At 35.9% G+C, this 18,134-nt stretch overlaps 1 protein-coding gene across 1 annotated transcript; it reads left to right on the top strand.

Moving 5' to 3' along the window:
* Nucleotides 1–198: 198 nt before the first annotated feature.
* On the top strand, nucleotides 199–16,896 carry LOC145215782 (leukocyte receptor cluster member 8 homolog). The gene is made up of 16 exons (XM_080084451.1): nucleotides 199–352; nucleotides 801–1,019; nucleotides 1,493–1,727; nucleotides 2,446–2,606; nucleotides 3,610–3,692; nucleotides 3,759–3,902; nucleotides 5,795–5,908; nucleotides 6,034–6,144; nucleotides 6,409–6,583; nucleotides 6,748–6,890; nucleotides 7,207–7,303; nucleotides 9,790–9,906; nucleotides 10,086–10,154; nucleotides 14,482–14,614; nucleotides 15,011–15,218; nucleotides 15,877–16,896. The coding sequence occupies exons 1-16, from the start codon at nucleotides 272–274 to the stop codon at nucleotides 16,019–16,021; spliced, it is 2,235 nt and encodes a 744-aa protein (XP_079940577.1). The 5' UTR covers nucleotides 199–271; the 3' UTR covers nucleotides 16,022–16,896.
* Nucleotides 16,897–18,134: the final 1,238 nt, after the last annotated feature.

An 18,134-nucleotide genomic window follows, 5' to 3' on the forward strand; every position in this document is an offset into this window, starting at 1 on the left:
CAGGCTTGTCAGAGGCTGTGCAATGCGCATAGTTGTGTTGTTTGTTTGACTTTTTGATTGCGAAACAAGTCGTTTTCCAAAACTAAGTAACTACATGTAATGTAATATCACTTAAACAACCTGCCTGAACTATTACGCTCAATAATTGTCTAACTTTAAAAGAGCTTGATCACCCTTAGTCCCTTACTCACGTTCCAATGACAATTTAATTTGTTTAGATACTGTTGTTATAATTGATTAGTTAGTCAACGTAAAATCCTAAAACGCCATAATGTCTGAGACAGATGCAGAAATTCCAGCATGGGAAAAGGCACGAAAAGCATTGGACGAAATAAGTGAACAAAACAAAAAGGCAAGATGAATATTTTTTTATGATTTTCTTAAAACAGCAGTTCTCAAACTAGGATCTCACTACCTTGTGACAATGCAATTTCTAAGATGCTGCAAAGAGGCTTAAATCTTTGTAAAATTGTTCATGTGATGTATGATTGTTTTGACTGTATGACGCAATTCTACACAAGAATGTCATGTAACAAAATGGTCCTATATTTCATTACGAGTAACAAAAAGCGCACAAGTTTTTTTTTTTAAATTTACATGCCATTTTTTTTAGTTGCACGCACAAAGTTACAATGTATTGTGACCGATATAATTGGTCTGGCTTAAACATTATGATTTTGTCTTTACTAATGCAGTACATAACTAAAATGTAATTGATATTATTGAACTTCCAGTTTTAATGAAATAAGTTTTTGCTTAATTGAACGATTTGTTTAAACAAGATTTTTTTGTTGTACTAGGAGGATACTGTGAAGAACCCTTACCAGTATGGCCAGATGGGAATGCAGCAAATGTCAAGTCCAAACAGATTTTATAGCCAATGGCCAGGCCAAGGTTATGGCTCTGGAGGTTATGGATATCCAAATTTTTCCGCTGGTTATCAAGGATATGGCAATATGCCACAAAGATACAGAATGCCATTTAATTATGGGCATAATAATCAAATAAGAACACCACAGGTACATAATTGCCCTTGTTTACACTCATTTCTTGTGGTATTTTGTGTGCAGCGTTGTATTTCTGTGTGTAGCAGCAATGGTTAACCATTTTCCAGACAATTTTTGTTTAGGAGACCACCAAGTATTTCAAAAAACCATGTCATTGTAAAAAAATATTGTGAATATGCTAAGATTTTAGTTTGCTTTTAAATGCCCTTTACATCATTTACATCATTGGTTGCTATATGTTTTTTTTTGTTTATGGTTTCGAATTCAATATCCCAACACAAAGAGAATGCTGTTACTGTTACTGATTTCAAATTAAAACCCAGCTGTTGTCAATTAGCAGTTGTAGTGTGTTGGAATATCTGTACATTTATGTTGGTAGAACTAAGTATGCTTTAAATTTCCAAAAAGTTATGCAAAACATGTATAATATTTAAGGATTTAATTGAGTGCATTGGAGTTTCCTTACTCATTGCTTGTTTTTTCAGTACAATCAGTTTGAGGGAACTAACATATACACAAGTTTTGATAAGCAAGAAAACAGTCCAAAGTCGAAGTTTTTTCAAGGAGCAAAAAGTAACTTGCCAAGAATGCAGCCTCCTTTACCACCACAACCCCCACCACCACCAGCACCAACCTCTTATGCTGCTGCACTGAAAGGTCCCCCACCACAGCATATCGACTCAGCCAAATCACTTGGTTCGTTTAACAAGCCAGGAAAAAGTAAGTGTATTCAACAAATCTTCTGATGTATTTGATGTTTTAAATTAACTATGTGAATAGTTGTTTAGGATTTAGAACATTGACACTATTTTAATGTCATATTTATTTTTCATTGGGTCATAGTGTACACTAAAAAAGTGTGCAAACACAATTTTGTTTCAAATTGTTAATGTCAAAACACCAGGTACGTGATACAACCTGCTTTTATAAAACCTTTAGCCAGCCAATTGATCTGGATACACCTAACCAACATTTCGCAATTGTATTTTCAAAAAAACAATTAATAACAGAAAAATCATTAATATTACTTGTACCGTTTATGTTTGTCTCAAACTCGCAACATGTTTGACAGATTGTGATAAAACTCTTTTCTAACTTGTAAATACTTGTGGTTATGGTGGTGTGTCATAAAATGGAGTTTATGCCTTTATTGTTACCTCTGTATATGTATAAGTCACAAAGCACAAGAGACTTCGTATGAGGGATTATAACATCATTTACATGTAGAATATAGTAATGCTTTTAGATACCAATGATGCCTCACCATATATGTACTTTCTTGAAAACATATACATTTATACATGTACTTTCTTGAAAATGTTGCTTACTTTACAACTTTACAAAGAATAAAATGTGTTTTGGCAACACCATGTATAAAAAGTTTAATTATTTGCAAGTTTGCATGTTGTTTTAAGTTTGTAACACCTCACTTTTTTAGGTGGAATACGTTTTAATTTGGATTGGAACAACAAAACCAACAAAACAAATTCCCCTTTGCCTAAAGATCCAGTTGCGCAAAAACCAACTCCTTTTTTGACTGAGGAAAAGCCAGGAGTCGCATCAACTTTAATTAGCAAAGACACTACGCAAACCCCGAAGGTATATTAAACTAAAATTAGAATAACTGTTTTAAAAGGATTATGTAGAAATTTGTTAGTAGCTGAATTTTTTTCAAATGGATGTCTTCTGTTTTAAAGTTTGAAAAATGTACCGTCAATGCAGGTTTATGGCTCCTCTTCCATGATTAACTCAGCAGATGATTGGAAGTGTTTTTTACCTTTCTTTTTTATTACTTGACAATTATATGACAATGTAATGATGGAATAAGAATTAGGACAAAACGTTTTAAGCTTTGGTTGATGCTTTGTCCTGATTTGTCCTTGAGAATCTAAAAATCATCACACAATCTTTGTACCATAACCAATTCGCATAAACATGAGTGTGGAGACCCATTCGTTTTTGCTTGCAAAAATAAAAATAGTAGTACGTCAAATAATGTGGATAGTAAATCGGTTAAAATTTATGTTGAATATATAAAATGGAGATATATATTAAGAATTTTTTTTGTTTTTTTTCAATGACAGTAAGGGTTTGACACCGACAAGTTAGTTTGCAACATTTACTCAACTGCTTTTTGAAAATGCTTAAGCAGCAATTTGTAACCTTACAGCTTGTTGATACTCCTAAAATTTTAGTCATAATCATTTTAAGTTTTAACACATGTTGATGTTGACTTTTACACGGTTGCGTAAATAAGGTTAAAAAGTTTAGATATTTGGGATTAGCAACAACCAATTTGTGAAAATATGGAACGTCTCAATGGATTTTATAAATTTGTTGATAGTCTACAAACCAAACCCCAACTATTTAGATTTTTCACACCACTGATTAAGAAACACTGTTTTAAAGTAGAAACTTTTGGTTTGAAAAAACAGTAGTAAAATGTGTGAAAAAAAGAAAAACCTGTACTTATGTGGCATGATTTTTAGCACAGTGGTAAAAAATTCAAAACAATTAGTGGGCTTAGGTTTATAACACATGTACTAGTATCTCATGACTTGCAAGCTTTACCAATTTTCTCACCATTTCATAAATATTTTAGGTGATGGATTTCAAACCAACTTCTGAATCCTTGACTGTTGATGATGGTCAATCAAAACAGAACAACTGGCCTCCTGCGCTAATGTAAGGGCTGATAAGTCATTAACACTGTCTCAGCTGATTGTAAAAACTATGGTCATTTGTTTTCAGGGACTACATACAGAGGGCTTTTCAGGCTTGCGAAAATGAAACTGATAAAGACAAAACTGAAGCTGTCCTGAAAAATGTTTTAAATGAGAAAATGAAAAATGGTTCTGCTTTTCAAATTGATTGGACCAAGGAACCCTTGCCCTGGTAAGAGAGATGTCATGGATTTTGAAGTGAAATTTTAAAACTTAAGTTTTAACCTTTAAAACCTTGGGCAAGTCAAAACTTATTTTTATAATGTGCAAACATTATTATGGGTCCCCTTCAGGGAATATGTTGATTTTACTTAAATTGTTTTTGTTTTTTTTCTTTCTTTTGTTTTTTCTTCCCAAAGTTTGTCCGACTCGTTTTTCCATCAAATGTTTGATGGATTTGGCTAAAATTACACAGATGGTAGATATAGTTATGTAGATGGCATCCCACTTTGTTTTTGTTGATAACCCCAGTATTTATAAAGATTTCTGTGGCGCAATAGTGTTACAAGGGCAACCAGTTGTATGTTTCTCGTTGGTGGGTGGACGTTTTTGCGCCATGGCAGTTAGGGGCTTGTTAACAGCCCTATGACGTCAGAAACATTAACGGTTGTTGCTCAAAACACCTCTAGTGGTCGAAATTTTAAACATTGGCGGGTTGGGCTGAAATTTTGCAGTACTATTGATTGAGTCATTGTGGTTTTTATATTTTTTTTAGTTTGTGTGTCGAACCCAATTAGTTACCCTACTAGCCCCCTAAAATGGGTCATTTTTTTAAAACGTTAAATAGGACATACTTCGAACAATATCTGGGGTGAATCTAATTTTATAGTTTGTATTCTACATAGTATTATTATTTAAGCCCAGTGCCGATCACTGTGTTTTACCTTACAACACCTGACTTTCTCATGGTTATCTCTTGAATTGCATTATTTTCAACTTTGCATGTGTGGGGACCCATGAGTTTTTGCCTGCAGGTTATAAAAGACGATAGGAAATATATTAATGTTTTAAAATAGGTTATAGTGTAAATGCAACAACAAAATGTGCTAAGCCACCCTTCTAGTTTCTAAAATAAGAGCAGTTACGTTTTTTCTTACTGTTTGGAGTTAGGCTAATGATATTTTGTTCATAAGCCAAAGTTTTACAACCTAATATAGCCTGGGCATTTGAAATGTTCATATATACAACCTACACAATCTGTGCTTTCCATGCAACCGACAAAAGCAAAACTGTCACTACCAATTAAATTGACTGCCTATACCTGCTGTTCTCACCTCAAAGGGGGTAATTTGACGTCTTTCAGCGAGTTATAACCTTTAGCTCCATTCTTCTATGACCACATAGTCAGTAATTTTGCAGTTTAAAAAGGGTTAAATGTAACACACCTGTCTGTTCTCAGGGATAACCAAAAAAAGTTAAGTACCACTAGCCTAGCAATCCAACACATAGTAGTGATGGGACGATACCAGGTTTTGAAACGAGTACTGAGTACGAGTACCACATGTATATCCCTTCGATAACGAGTACGATTACTGAGTACTTAAGTATAGTGTTGTACTAGCTAATTTATCTGCCATGGTCGGGTGCAGGTGTGCACACACACATGCCTAAAAATGTAATCTCCAAGCGATAGGGAAAAATATATACATAAACTGGGGGAATTTTTTTCCAATTTTGTGCTGTCCGAAGCAAATATTGGCATAAAGTTGCCCATATTCTTATGGTGTAAATCGGCCTTCAGTACTCGCACATTGGTATCGAAAACTGAGACAAAATATGTTGATACCGAGTACGAGTATCGATACCACTGAAATCGTTCGATACCATCGATACCAAGTACCGGGTACTCGTCCCATCACTAACACATAGCTCACATAACCAACACATAAAGCCTATGTTAGCATTATCCCACAAAGCTTTTGGGCCCACCTTTTTTAAACATCACAGTTAAGTATTGTTGAAATTAGTATATACTTTCTTTAAAATGAAATTAACTGCAGTTAAAAGGAAACAAAAGCGTAATTACAGTTGTTTTATGATTTTTATGGTGTTGTATTTTGGTAGCCATATGTACAACCCAAAAAGAAGCACTCCTGGTTCACGCTGGAAAACAATGTCACAGAAGGTTGATAATAAATCGTGGTATGGAAGATATGGACACCAGACTAGAACTTACAGGTAGAAAAAATATGAGGCTACTTCATCATCTTGTTAGCAAGCATTGTGTAAAAAAGTAGTGAAATACCCAAGACATGTTTGGCTTTTTGTAAACTTGGTTTGTTGAACTAGTTTCATGTATTTAGATCACAGATTTCAAGATCCCGCTCACGAAGTCGTTCCCGATCAAGTTCGTACTCAAGGTCACGTTCCAGGTCTTGGTCACATTCACCCAAGCGTCGAAGATATAAAAGCAGGTTAAATATAGTGGCAATAAAGTTTAATGTTGGAAATAAGTATCTGTATCTTGACATTGGTGTATTTTTTCCTTGATTATTTTGGTGGTCCATTAAAATTAGTGTCTTGTCCTTTACAAAATTTGAACTACATGTCCAGGCATAAACTGTCAATCGATCTCTTGTTAAAAAGTATGAAAGCCCAGTTTACCTCCCAATCTTCTGTATATTGTGAGACATATTGTTGACATAAGTTTTCCAAAAGCTTTGCATTATTCCATGCAGCAACAGCGAAAGCAGCAGTGACAGCAGTAGCGGAAGAGATTATCTGGTGACCAGTGCAGGAAGATATGGAAGGAGGATTGTAAAGGATACAACGAAGGGTGGTCGAGGTCGTGGTCGAGGAAGGGGCAGGGGATTAAACAAACAAAATACACCACAAAAACAGGTTACTAAAAAAGTAAGTATACACTAAACCTTTTTGAAACCTGTGTTTTTGGGAACTGGTGTTGTTACCAACTCTGACCCGTGTTTTGGGAAATGGTGTTAATCAAAGAAAAGGCAGAAAGGTTCCTATGTGATTTTGTTGAATATAGTTACATCAAAATGTGTTATTTCCATTAGAACAAGAAGAAAAGCCTGAACTTCCAGGTTAATGACCCACAGCGGGAAATGAAAAAGGCCAATCGGGCCAACCGATTTCAGAAATCTTTCATTCAACCTAGCAAGGAGAAACTGGAAATCACTATCAATGCTTTCGATACAAGGTAAAAGAAAAAGTTACTGGTGATTATTACGGTCTACCAAACCACCGAAAATACTTTTCAAAAATACACAGTAAAAATGAATATTTAGAAGATTTTAGACATTATGTTGTAGGTCCATTATTAGAAACAGATTTTCTTCACACAAATGATCCTTTTCAATAGCTTAAAGGAGCCAAATCTAAGTGGTAAACATCAATGAATGTAACATCTTATATGTTGTCACATCATACATGTGTAATGAAGTATATCTTTTTATCTTGAACATTTTTAGCTGCATTTTATGGTTTTAAATCTTGACGATCTTGTTGCTTTATAGTGAAGATGTGAATCTGGAGGATATGAAGATAGTTGGGACTTGCAACGATATTTTCAAAGACTATTTTCGACTCACTGCAGCCCCTGATCCATCAACGGTTTGTTAATCTGCTTAAACTGTTGTATGTGGGAAAAGTTTAAATTTGGGTTATTTTTAGATAACTTGCCTCTAAACATGTAACCACATTCATTTAAATATTAGGTCTTGTTGATCAAACTTGTTTGGACAAACGTTTAACATGACATGTGACTTGCTGTGTTATCAAAGAGATTTAGCTCTTTGATCAGATTTTAAATGACCAACTATCCTTTTTGTAAAATAAAGAAAAACTGTTGAATGTTGATATTTATGGGTCCGTTCCCTGAAGAGGACACATATTGTTTTTGTCCACATTTTTTTTTCTTTTTTCTGTCTAACGCTGGTTTGTTATGCGCATTTGGTCAAGAAAGAGTGCTTCAAATTTATTCAAATTTGGACAGATGTTGGACAGTTATTAATCCAAATTTGATCCTCCTGAAGTTTGACCCCGAATGACCCAGCGGTTCACCCACAGGCGCCTAAAACGTAATATGTTTAAAACATGGTTTGTTACACACGTTTGGTCAAGAAAGAGTGCTTCGAATTTATTCAAATTTTGACAGTTGTTAGTTATTAACCTAAATTTGATCCTCCTGAAGTTGGACCACGAATGACCCAGCGGTTCATCCACAGGCCCCCAAAATGCAAAATTTTTGAAATATGGTTTGTTATACGCGTTTGGTCAAGAAAAAGTGCTTCGAATTTGTTTCAATTTTGTCAGATGTTAGTTATTAACCAAAATTTGATCCTCCTGATGTTTGACCCTGAATGACCCAGGGGTTCACCCACAGGCCCCCAAAACGTACAATTTCAAAAACAGCTATACTGGCAAGGTACGTCATCTAGGATTTAAATGCTTTGTTGGTTGGTGCAATTAGCCTAAATTTGATCCTCCTGAAATTTGACCCCGACTAACCCAGCGGTTTACCCACAGGCGCCTAAAACATAATATGTTTAAAACATGGTTTGTTACACACGTTTGGTCAAGAAAGAGTGCTTCGAATTTATTCAAATTTTGACAGTTGTTAGTTATTAACCTAAATTTGATCCTCCTAAAATTTGACCCCAAATGATCCAGCTGTTCACCCACGGGGCCCCAAAACGTAAAATTTTAAAAATAGCGTACTGACTAAAGTACATAATCTAGGATTTATATGCTTTGCAGGTTGGTGCAATGTAAGGTATTCTAAAGAATTTTCCAACTTTTTATTGGATTCACCCCTAAAACCCCTAAATAATTTGTTTTAGTTTTAGGCCAGAAATACAAGCCCTAATGTGCTGAAATGCTTAACATTGGGTTACTCGTTTGTTATTTAAAATATCAGCCAAATCTATCAAGTGGTTATCCGAGGCCTACAGCCCCAAATATGTGTTAAACTGTTTACTAAGTCGTCCGATGGAGTTTAACACTATATCACTCTGGTCCCAGGGGAGTGAAGTGATTCCGGACCCCCTCCTTTTCAAAAAGTTGTGCGTAAATTAAATAGGCCAAAATCGTTCCGTTTACCACTGCGTGATAACAGGGAGTCGTTATCTCAAAGACGTGAGCCTTCAATCTCTTGTATTCGCTTGTTATCTAATCGCCAATTGTGACGTAACAAGGGTTTAATAAGGAGGTCTATGCGCTAACAATCGGAAAGTTACGTTCCGGCTAGGACGCTGATAGCAGTTTCTTGCTAAATGGTAACTGCACTAAGTGCAACATATCAAACTGTTTTTGCATTTGAACAATGTAAAAGTGTTAAAAACGTGTAATGTTGTGTTGCTTTGATCCGCCAAACACGTAATAGTTTGTCAAAAACATTAGATCGATGTAAATCGAGTTATGTTATTAGGGTAATTTGTTACTTGCCAGGCACAATTTATGCCTTCTGCAGTTACCACCTTTAGTGCATTCGTGACTTTGCGCAACTTAACAGTAGGATTACCGCTTCAGCAAGAGATTTAGTTCTTTAGAAATTGGACCCTGTTTTTTTAAGCAACGATTTTGATTACCTGACAGTCACGCTTATTTTGCAGTTGCAGTTTGGCTGAGTAAGCTAGATAGCAGCGGCGAAATCAGAAAACTACAAAGCTTTCGCTAAAATTACCTGTTCTTCCTGTCAATTAGATGGGTAGAGAAACCGCCAATTTTGGAAAAAGTGCTTTGCCGCATAACGCGTCGTTTTGAACGACGTGTGACGTCATAATGACTTCATTGGGGATTTCCCCCAAAAAAATTGTTGGACCCCCCCTTTAAAAATTTCTGGATACGCCCCTGTGTGTAGATCAAATGATGTGTATAGTAAATTGGTAAATATTGTATAGAATATATAAAATGGAAGTATATCAGAAAGCCACCTTTCTATTTAATCATACGGTTTTAAACATTTTGTTTCAACTTTTTGCTGGTCCTTACAGATAAACTGGCCAAATGATCTTACAATAAATGTTGGGCACATAGTTATGTACGTACAACTACAAGAGGCATTTTGGATCATTTTCATTTTACATAATGTTTTGCAGGTTCGACCTTTGGTGGTTCTTCGCACATCACTGGTTCGTGTAAAAGAGGATTGGAAGGAGAAAAAGGATTACCTGTACACATGCAGACAGATGAAAAGCATCAGACAGGATCTTACTGTAAGTTGGACTTATTTTATCAGAAAACTTTAAATGAAAAATGTGAAAAAATCAGTTCTCAACCTCATTTTACAGTCTGAACCAAACAAAGTAAAATAGGTATAAAAATAATTTGTGAAAAATTAAAAGTTTTTTACTTTGAGCTGCTTTTGGTTATTGTATCTTCTTCTTTCACAAAGGTTCAAGGGATAAGGAATGATTTTACTGTTGAGGTTTATGAGACTCATGCCAGAATTGCACTGGAAAAGGTTAGTATCACTAATTATGGGTCTCCTTCGCATCTTGATTTCACTCAGTTTTTATGGGTCCCCTTCCCTGAAGGGGACTCATATTGATTTTACTCAAATTGTTTTTTGTTTTTTTTTCTTCCCAAAGTTTGTCCGACTCGTTTTTCCATCAAATGTTTGATGGATTTGGCTGAAATTTACACAGATGGTAGATATATTTATGTAGATGTGCATCCCACTTTGTTTTTGTTGATAACCCCAGTATTTACCCCGCTAGCCCCCTAAAATGGGTATTTATTTCCCGAAGTTTGTCCGACTCGTTTTTCCATCAAATGTTTGATGGATTTGGCTGAAATTTACACAGATGGTAGATATAGTTATGTAGATGTGCATCCCACTTTGTTTTTGTTGATAACCCCAGTATTTACCCCGCTAGCCCCCTAAAATGGGTGTTTTTACCCAAAGTTTGTCCAACTTGTTTTTCCATCAAATGTTTGATGGATTTGGCTGAAATTTACACAGATGGTAGATATATTCATGTAGATGTGCATCCCACTTTGTTTTTGTTGATAACCCCAGTATTTACCCCGCTAGCCCCCTAAAATGGGTGAGTTTTCAAACAGTATCAGAATTGGCTAAAATTTTGATTTCTTGTATAGTATGCCATTTATAGGTGTCGATTATTGTGTTCAACCCTGTAGTCTTAACATTTACCCCACAAGCCCCTAAAGCAGTGGTTCCCAAACTTTATCTACTCGCGTACCATTTTTTTGGTTCATGCAGCGTTCTCGTACCACCTACAATCATGTTAGAATTTAATGAATAAAAATGTTACTAAACTTTACTAACTTTACCTTAGTAACTTTGGCCTTCAGTAACCAAAGGCTCGTAAATATTAAACAAAACTTAGTCAAACTTTTACCGCCCTCGCTACAGTGCTACTGTCAACACAACTAGTAGCTTATTACAAAAACTGACTTTAAGCACTTATTACGTCGTAATAACAGATTCATTACGTCATAATAAATCTATTTCGTCACAAAGAAAGCTTGCTTAACAGTTCAATGCGTCAATACACCAATGAATTAGAATTTAGTAGGAAATATAGTGTGAAATTTCACGCTCTACGTAATTTGTGTGAATTAAAACTTGTGTGAAATTAAGATCGTTTTGTGTGAACTTAATAAGTTGCTCGCGTACCACCTTGGAGACCTTCGCGTACCACTAGTGGTACGCGTACCATAGTTTGGGAACCACTGCCCTAAAGTGTAAAACGTATTTGTATGTTACTGGGCACCACAAACGAAAGATTTCTGTTGCTCAATAGTGTTACAAGGGCAGCCAGTTGTATGTTGCTCGTTGGTGGGTTGCTCGGTGGACGTTTTTGCGCCATGGCAGTTAAGGGCTTGTGAACAGCCCTATGATATCAGAAACATTAACGGTTGTTGCTTAAAACACCTCTAGTGGTCAAAATTTTAAACATTGGCGGAATGAAATTTTGCAGTACTATTGATTGAGTCATTGTGGTTTTTATATATTTCTTAGTTTGTGTGTCGAACCCAATTAGTTACCCTACTAGCCCCCTAAAATGGGTCAGTTTTTAAAAATGTTAAATAGGACTTACTTCAAACAATATCTGGGGTGAATCTAATTTTATAGTTTGTATTCTACATAGTATTATTATTTAAGCCCAGTGCCGATCACTGTGTTTTACCTTACAACACCTGACTTTCTCATGGTTATCTCTTGAATTGCATTATTTTCAACTTTGCATGTGTGGGGACCCATGAGTTTTTGCCTGCAGAAACAACTAAGGTTATAAAAGACAATGGCTAATATGGGACCCAATACAAAATAAGCATAGGAAATATATTAATGTTTTAAAATAGGTTATAGTGTAAATGCAACAACAAAATGTGCTAAGCCACCCTTCTAGTTTTTCTTTTTTTTTCTTTCTGTTAACAGCCTTATGATGTCAGAGGTGTTGACGAATGTTGCTAATAACACATCTAGTGGTCAGAATTTTGAACGTTGATAAAATTTTACATGACTGTTGATTGGGTCATTGTGATTTCATAGTTTTCATTTTGGGTGTTGAACCCCATCAGTTACCCCACTAAACCCCTAAAATGGGTGAGTTTTTCAAACAATGTCTGAATTTAATGAAATTTGGACAGCTTGTAGATTGTGCCATTTATAGGTGTAGAAAGTTGTGTTTTACCCTGTTGCACCAACATTTATCCCACTAGCCCCCCAAAATGGTTCAATTTTTTAAACAATGTCTGATTTAAAAGAACAGCTTGTGCAATTTGCCAGTAATAGGAGCTGATTGTTGTGTTTTAGTCTATTTTCTCACTATTTACCCCTTCATTTTTCGAATAGAACATACAATAGAAAAACCTATAAAAATGTATGAATGGGATGAAATTTGGAAAGTTTATACTCCATACAGCATGTTTAATCATACACAGTACCAATCACTGTGTTTGACCTTATAACACCAAACTTTCACATGTATTATTATGGGTCCCCTTCCCTGAAGGGGACACATCTTGATTTCACTCGTTTTTTTTTCTTCTTTTTTCCGCCTTCAAGTTTGTCCATGCACTTTTGGCATGAAATCTTTGGTGAATTTGGATGAAACTTTCACAGATGGTAGATATAGTTATGTAGATGTGCCATATGCTTTGTTTGACGTGATAACCCCAGTATTTACCCCGCTAGACCCCAAAGTGTAAAACGTTTTTGTATGTTGCTGCGCACCACAAATGAAAGACTTCTGTGGTGGAATGGTATAATAAAGGCAGCCGAACTTATGCTACTTATGTTTGTGCATTACTTGGTGGGCGTTTTTGCACATGCTAGTAGAGGGGTGGTAACAGCCTTATGACGTCAGAAAGCGACAAATGTTGCTTACAGCACCTCTAGTGGTCAGAATTTTAAATATTGTCTAAATTGGATAAAGTTTCACGTGACTGTTGATTGGGTCATCGTGATTTCATATTTCATACTTTTGGGTGTTGAACCCATCCGTTACCCCACTAACCCCTAAAATGGGTCAGTATTTTAAACGGTTTCGGAATTAGATGAAATTTGGACAGCTTGTAGAATTTGTTATTTATAGGTGTCAATTGTTGTGTTTATCCCTGTAGCCCCAATATTTACCCCTCTAGCCCCCCAAAATGGGTCAATTTTTTAAACAATGTCAGAATTGAGTGGAATTTACATAGCTTGTAGAGGGTGCCATTTATAGGTGTAGAATGTTGTGTTTTACCCTGTTGCCCCAATCACTGTGTTTGACCTTATAACACCAAACTTTCACATGTATTATTTACAACCTTGCATGTGTGGGGACCCATGAGTTCTGCTTGCAGAAACAACTAAGGTTATAAAAGACAGTGGGTGATATGGGACCCAATATAAAATAAGTGTAGTGAATATATTATTTTTTTCAAATAGGTTATACTGTATATGCAAGGGCAATATGTGCTACGCCACCCTTCTAGTATTAAAATATACCTTTGCAGAAATGTATATATCGGATACATTGTATGCCAGTGGTTCCCGAAACTTTTGATATTTTTTTATAACATTGCTTGTGCAATTTTCTTGGTAGACATGTGGTGGAAGCATCACATTCCAAAAAAGGTAACTGTATATCTCAAAGAAACAAACTTGTGTTACCAAATACCAACTAAAGAAAAATTTACTCCTTGCGATAATATTTTCTCCAAAGTATAAAAAATGCATAATTTTTGCAGAAATACTTTTTATATGTAGCAATCCTGGTTATTATTTGACAAAAAATACTTAGGCAGGAACAATCGCTTTCTCTTGTACCTTGTGATACAATAAGGCAGTATTTCTGAATTCAGGATAAATTCAGAATATAGTTTACAACCATACAGTTGCATGATATAACATCAAATATGACTTCTAGAGACCGCAATCCCCAGTTTTCTAGCCACTGTTGTACATACTATTTTTTTTTAATGCTTCACTATCCGTTTTTGTAAGTAAAAACACCGATTCGTGCCATGTACAGACGTTATTAAAACAGTGGTTAGAGATGAATGCCAAATGCAAACTTTAAATGGACCAAAATAGAAATAGATTTTTACTTCGTGAAAATGGATAGAATCTCTTGTCACATTTTCATGTTTTGTTGGCCAGTAGCTTGTTTGCAAAAGCAGTGGTCAGTGATTTGGTAGTTTGTTTCGCGAACAATTCAATCAGCTTTGTTTACCTAATGTTACTGACGTAAAGTTAGAGCTATTTTAGTTTTACAAATTTGTCACACATACTTTACCAAGAACTTATAATATTACAAGTTTTGATTTTCCCCCAGGGCGATCACGAAGAGTTTAACCAATGTCAGAGTCAGCTACGTCATTTACACGGTGAAGGAATGTCGTCACCAAACCGGCCAGAATTTCTTGCCTACAGCATTCTATACTATATTTACACCAAAAACACCACAGGTAATAATAAAACGCATCAATTTGTACACTTATACCCGTGTTGAACACCGTTGTCACGTGTTAAGGTGATTTTGCCTCAACATAACTGTTCGAGGACAAATATTTTTGTAAGCCTTGAGGTTGTCGCGAACTTAGGAAGCTAGAAACTTAATTGAGTCTGACTAGTTGAGGTAAACACTGACTTACACAGATAGTATATCAATATCAAGTTCATTTTTTGTGTATTTATCAACGAACCAGTAATCCATGTCGAAGTTAAGTGCACGTTACCGAAAGCGCTATTTCGTACTTGTTGCTTTTTTACATTTGTTGATTGTCATCTAAAAGCATGAACACTTTCTGTTTATTAGACTTTTTCCCAGCCTTTTCAAATTCCAAACTCTATCTGCATTACAGATTTAACGTCCATTCTCTCGATCATGACTCCAGAACTACGCAAAGACGAATGCATTTCGCACGCTTTATCTGTCCGTGAGGCGTGGTCAGCCGGTAACTATCGTAAGTTTTTCAAGCTCTTTCTTAACGCGCCGCATATGGCTGGATACCTGATGGACAAGTTCGTGGCAAGGGAAAGGACTCTGGCACTGCAGAAAATATGCAAAGCGTATGTATACGTTTCAATATCACTGTACTCGGCCACATTTCTGTACAAATTGATCTCATCTTTTTGCTTGGTGACTGAGACAGATCCTCAATTAGTTTTAAGTGAACCTTTGATATCGTAAAGTAACTCAAAGAAAACCGTTTTAGGGACAAGTTTATGTAATTACCGTTTTCGACTTTAGATACTGTTTCGTTGTAAGGCACTAGTAGCTATATCACGAATAGTTTAGGGATAACTAAAAAAAATTGCCAACACTTCGACTTATCAGTGTAGCTTGATGTGTAATAAATAGTATATCCACATTCAAACTTCCTTTTAAGTTAAAACTGACGCACCTTTTATTCCTAAACTAAAAACATTTTGTAACAATTAGTTGGTAAAGTCTAATTTTTCTTTTTATTTGTTCAAAATAACTTAATTTTTGTCGCAGATACGAAAAGGTAAGTCATTTTTTTCTGTAAAACTGCTGATATGATTACTGTAAACAACGTTTCTCTAAAACCCTAAATTAAATATCTCTCTCTTAAATAATAATAAAAAAAAATAGTTATTGCGTCCTACCTTTAAGTAGCCCGTCTTGCATTACGGCCAAATCCACAAACACTTGTTTTATTGTGCAGGCGAAAGAATGTTAACCCCTGTTTGTTTTGTTAACTAGTTACCGACCGTCGGTTCCGGTGAGTTTCATTGTGGGCCAGTTGGCCTTCACTAATCTCGAGGACTGCTTGAAATTTCTCACTGAGGCCAAGGTCACCCTCACCCCTGATCAGTTAAAAGTGGACTGTAAAACGACCCAGTCGTAATACGCCGCCATGACGTCACAAATAGCCGATAGCAAGTCTGTCGGGTAATGACGTCTGAGAGTGAAGGCGTGGCCCTTGTGTCGAGGCTTTTATGTTCGCCACGAGCTTTTTCAATAAGATCAATAGTCGGTGACGTCACCATGTCGCTTCGTGACGTCACATTTTCACATTATTAATGGGCCTCTCGTGACCACGTGGTGGCGCTACAAAAGCAATTTTTCTTTGCTGTGATGCACTCCTCATTTCGATGCAAAAATATGCAGGTCTTCCTTGACGTCGGCTTTCTGCGATGAATTTGCTTAAGTTTTGCTAAGGAATTTTCTTACGAAGTCGGGATTTCCACATTTTGCATGTTTGGCATCGCGCCAGTAAGTATTAGGTGCAAAAAGAAGTCTGCAAATCTCCAAGTCTAGAGGAAGTGTAAAAAATCAGTGAAACAGGACTTTTTTGAAAATCATTTGCGGATTAGTTGTCTTTCTTTCCTTTACATAGCAACCAGTCATCATTTGCATTCGTAAGTTTCAGCAGAAGTTACATCACCACGACACTACGTCACCAAGCAGATGGGGAACGGAGGAATATGATGTTCTGCACAACAAAGAAGATCATTTTTTCTTTTTTTGTTTTGTTATTCTAATTGGCAATGGGCATTGCTATTTTTGTCAGCATTTTTTCGTGATGTGATTAATTGTTTGTCAATTTTCCAACCATAAACTGCACTGTCTGCATTAAAGATGCTCATTCACTATTTTTTCTTCGTTTCGATAGACTCTAATAAGCAATTGTTTGATAACTTAGATCGCGAAAAACTTAAACCGTTTGTTGTTTGCAATGATTTGAATACAGCGTAATGAAATAAACGTACGTTCAAATCACCTCACCTCGAGTGCACTTTTTCAACTCCGGTCCTCAAAGCCAAAAAGCCAAAACGATTTTATGCCAAAAAAGTCTGGTAACATTAACGTTTTTTTTGTCTAAAAAAAGGTAATTTTCACAATGTGGCCTAATCAAGTCCGTAAAAGGTAAAAGTTGAGCTAGCCAGGAACAGTGGCGTAGCCAGGAAGGGGCCAAAGGGGCCATGGCCCCTCCCAAATTTTCAAAGTTGTACATTGATAAACTTAAATTTAGTGTAGTTTCGTCCTTCCATTATTGTGGTTTTGTCTCTCAACTATCAAAGGAACATATAAACTTAGTAAACTTAAGCTTTCAGTACACCTAAATCAATCTGTGTTTTTCGTGTTGCAATGTATTGTAAATAATATCGATTTCGCCGATATAATGGCATCCTGAGGATGCACGGATTGATTTAGGTGTACTGAAAGCTTCAGTTTACTAAGTTATTTATCCGCAACTTGAATCATCTGTATTGAGCGCACGTTGGTTCAGGAAGATTTCTGTAAAAGCACAGTTTTATAGGAACATATAAACTACCAAAAATGACTTTTGTCACCAAGTTGTAGGCCGAAATCCATGCTTTTTTATTTATGCAGACATGGAATAAATCAATAAAGCGTTTCGTTGTCCCTTCAAACCACAGTTTGGCAAGTCACGTTTTTGGTAAAAGCACGCCGAGCGTTAGCAAAAAGTTGTATTAGACATCAAATTATTTGGCCCCTCCCAAACTTTTTGGCTGCCTACGCCACTGGCCAGGAAACAGTTGGGGTGAAAAAGTTAAAATACCAATGGTCATCTTATAAACTTGTATTGACATTACTTGATTTCGAATGTTTGGGTGCAAAGTGTTTTTTCGGCATTTTTTGACATCCGGTTATAGGTGCCTAAACACATTCTTGTTTTTTTTACATTTTAGTAAAGAACACCATGGGGTCGCAAGTGAAAAAGTTTAAGAACTACTGTCTTAGAGAAAATTAACCTATAAAATTCATAGAAATTAAGAACCCTAAGGTCTGTTCTTAAAGTGTCAATACGAACTGAAATCAAAGAGGATTTAACAAGAGCAGCATGAGAACAAGCCTACTCACGCAGCTATTTATTTGTTAATTTGGATTTCGTATTTCAAGTATTGATCGAACAGTTCATTTAGGATGTCAATATATGGCGGGATTTTAACTGAAATGCGTAATAGCTGTGTTACTGGTCAGCTGAAATCGAT

Source organism: Phallusia mammillata, chromosome 1 (assembly GCF_965637545.1).
Source record: "Phallusia mammillata chromosome 1, kaPhaMamm4.hap1.1, whole genome shotgun sequence".
In the NCBI taxonomy this organism is placed as follows: Eukaryota; Metazoa; Chordata; class Ascidiacea; order Phlebobranchia; family Ascidiidae; genus Phallusia; species Phallusia mammillata.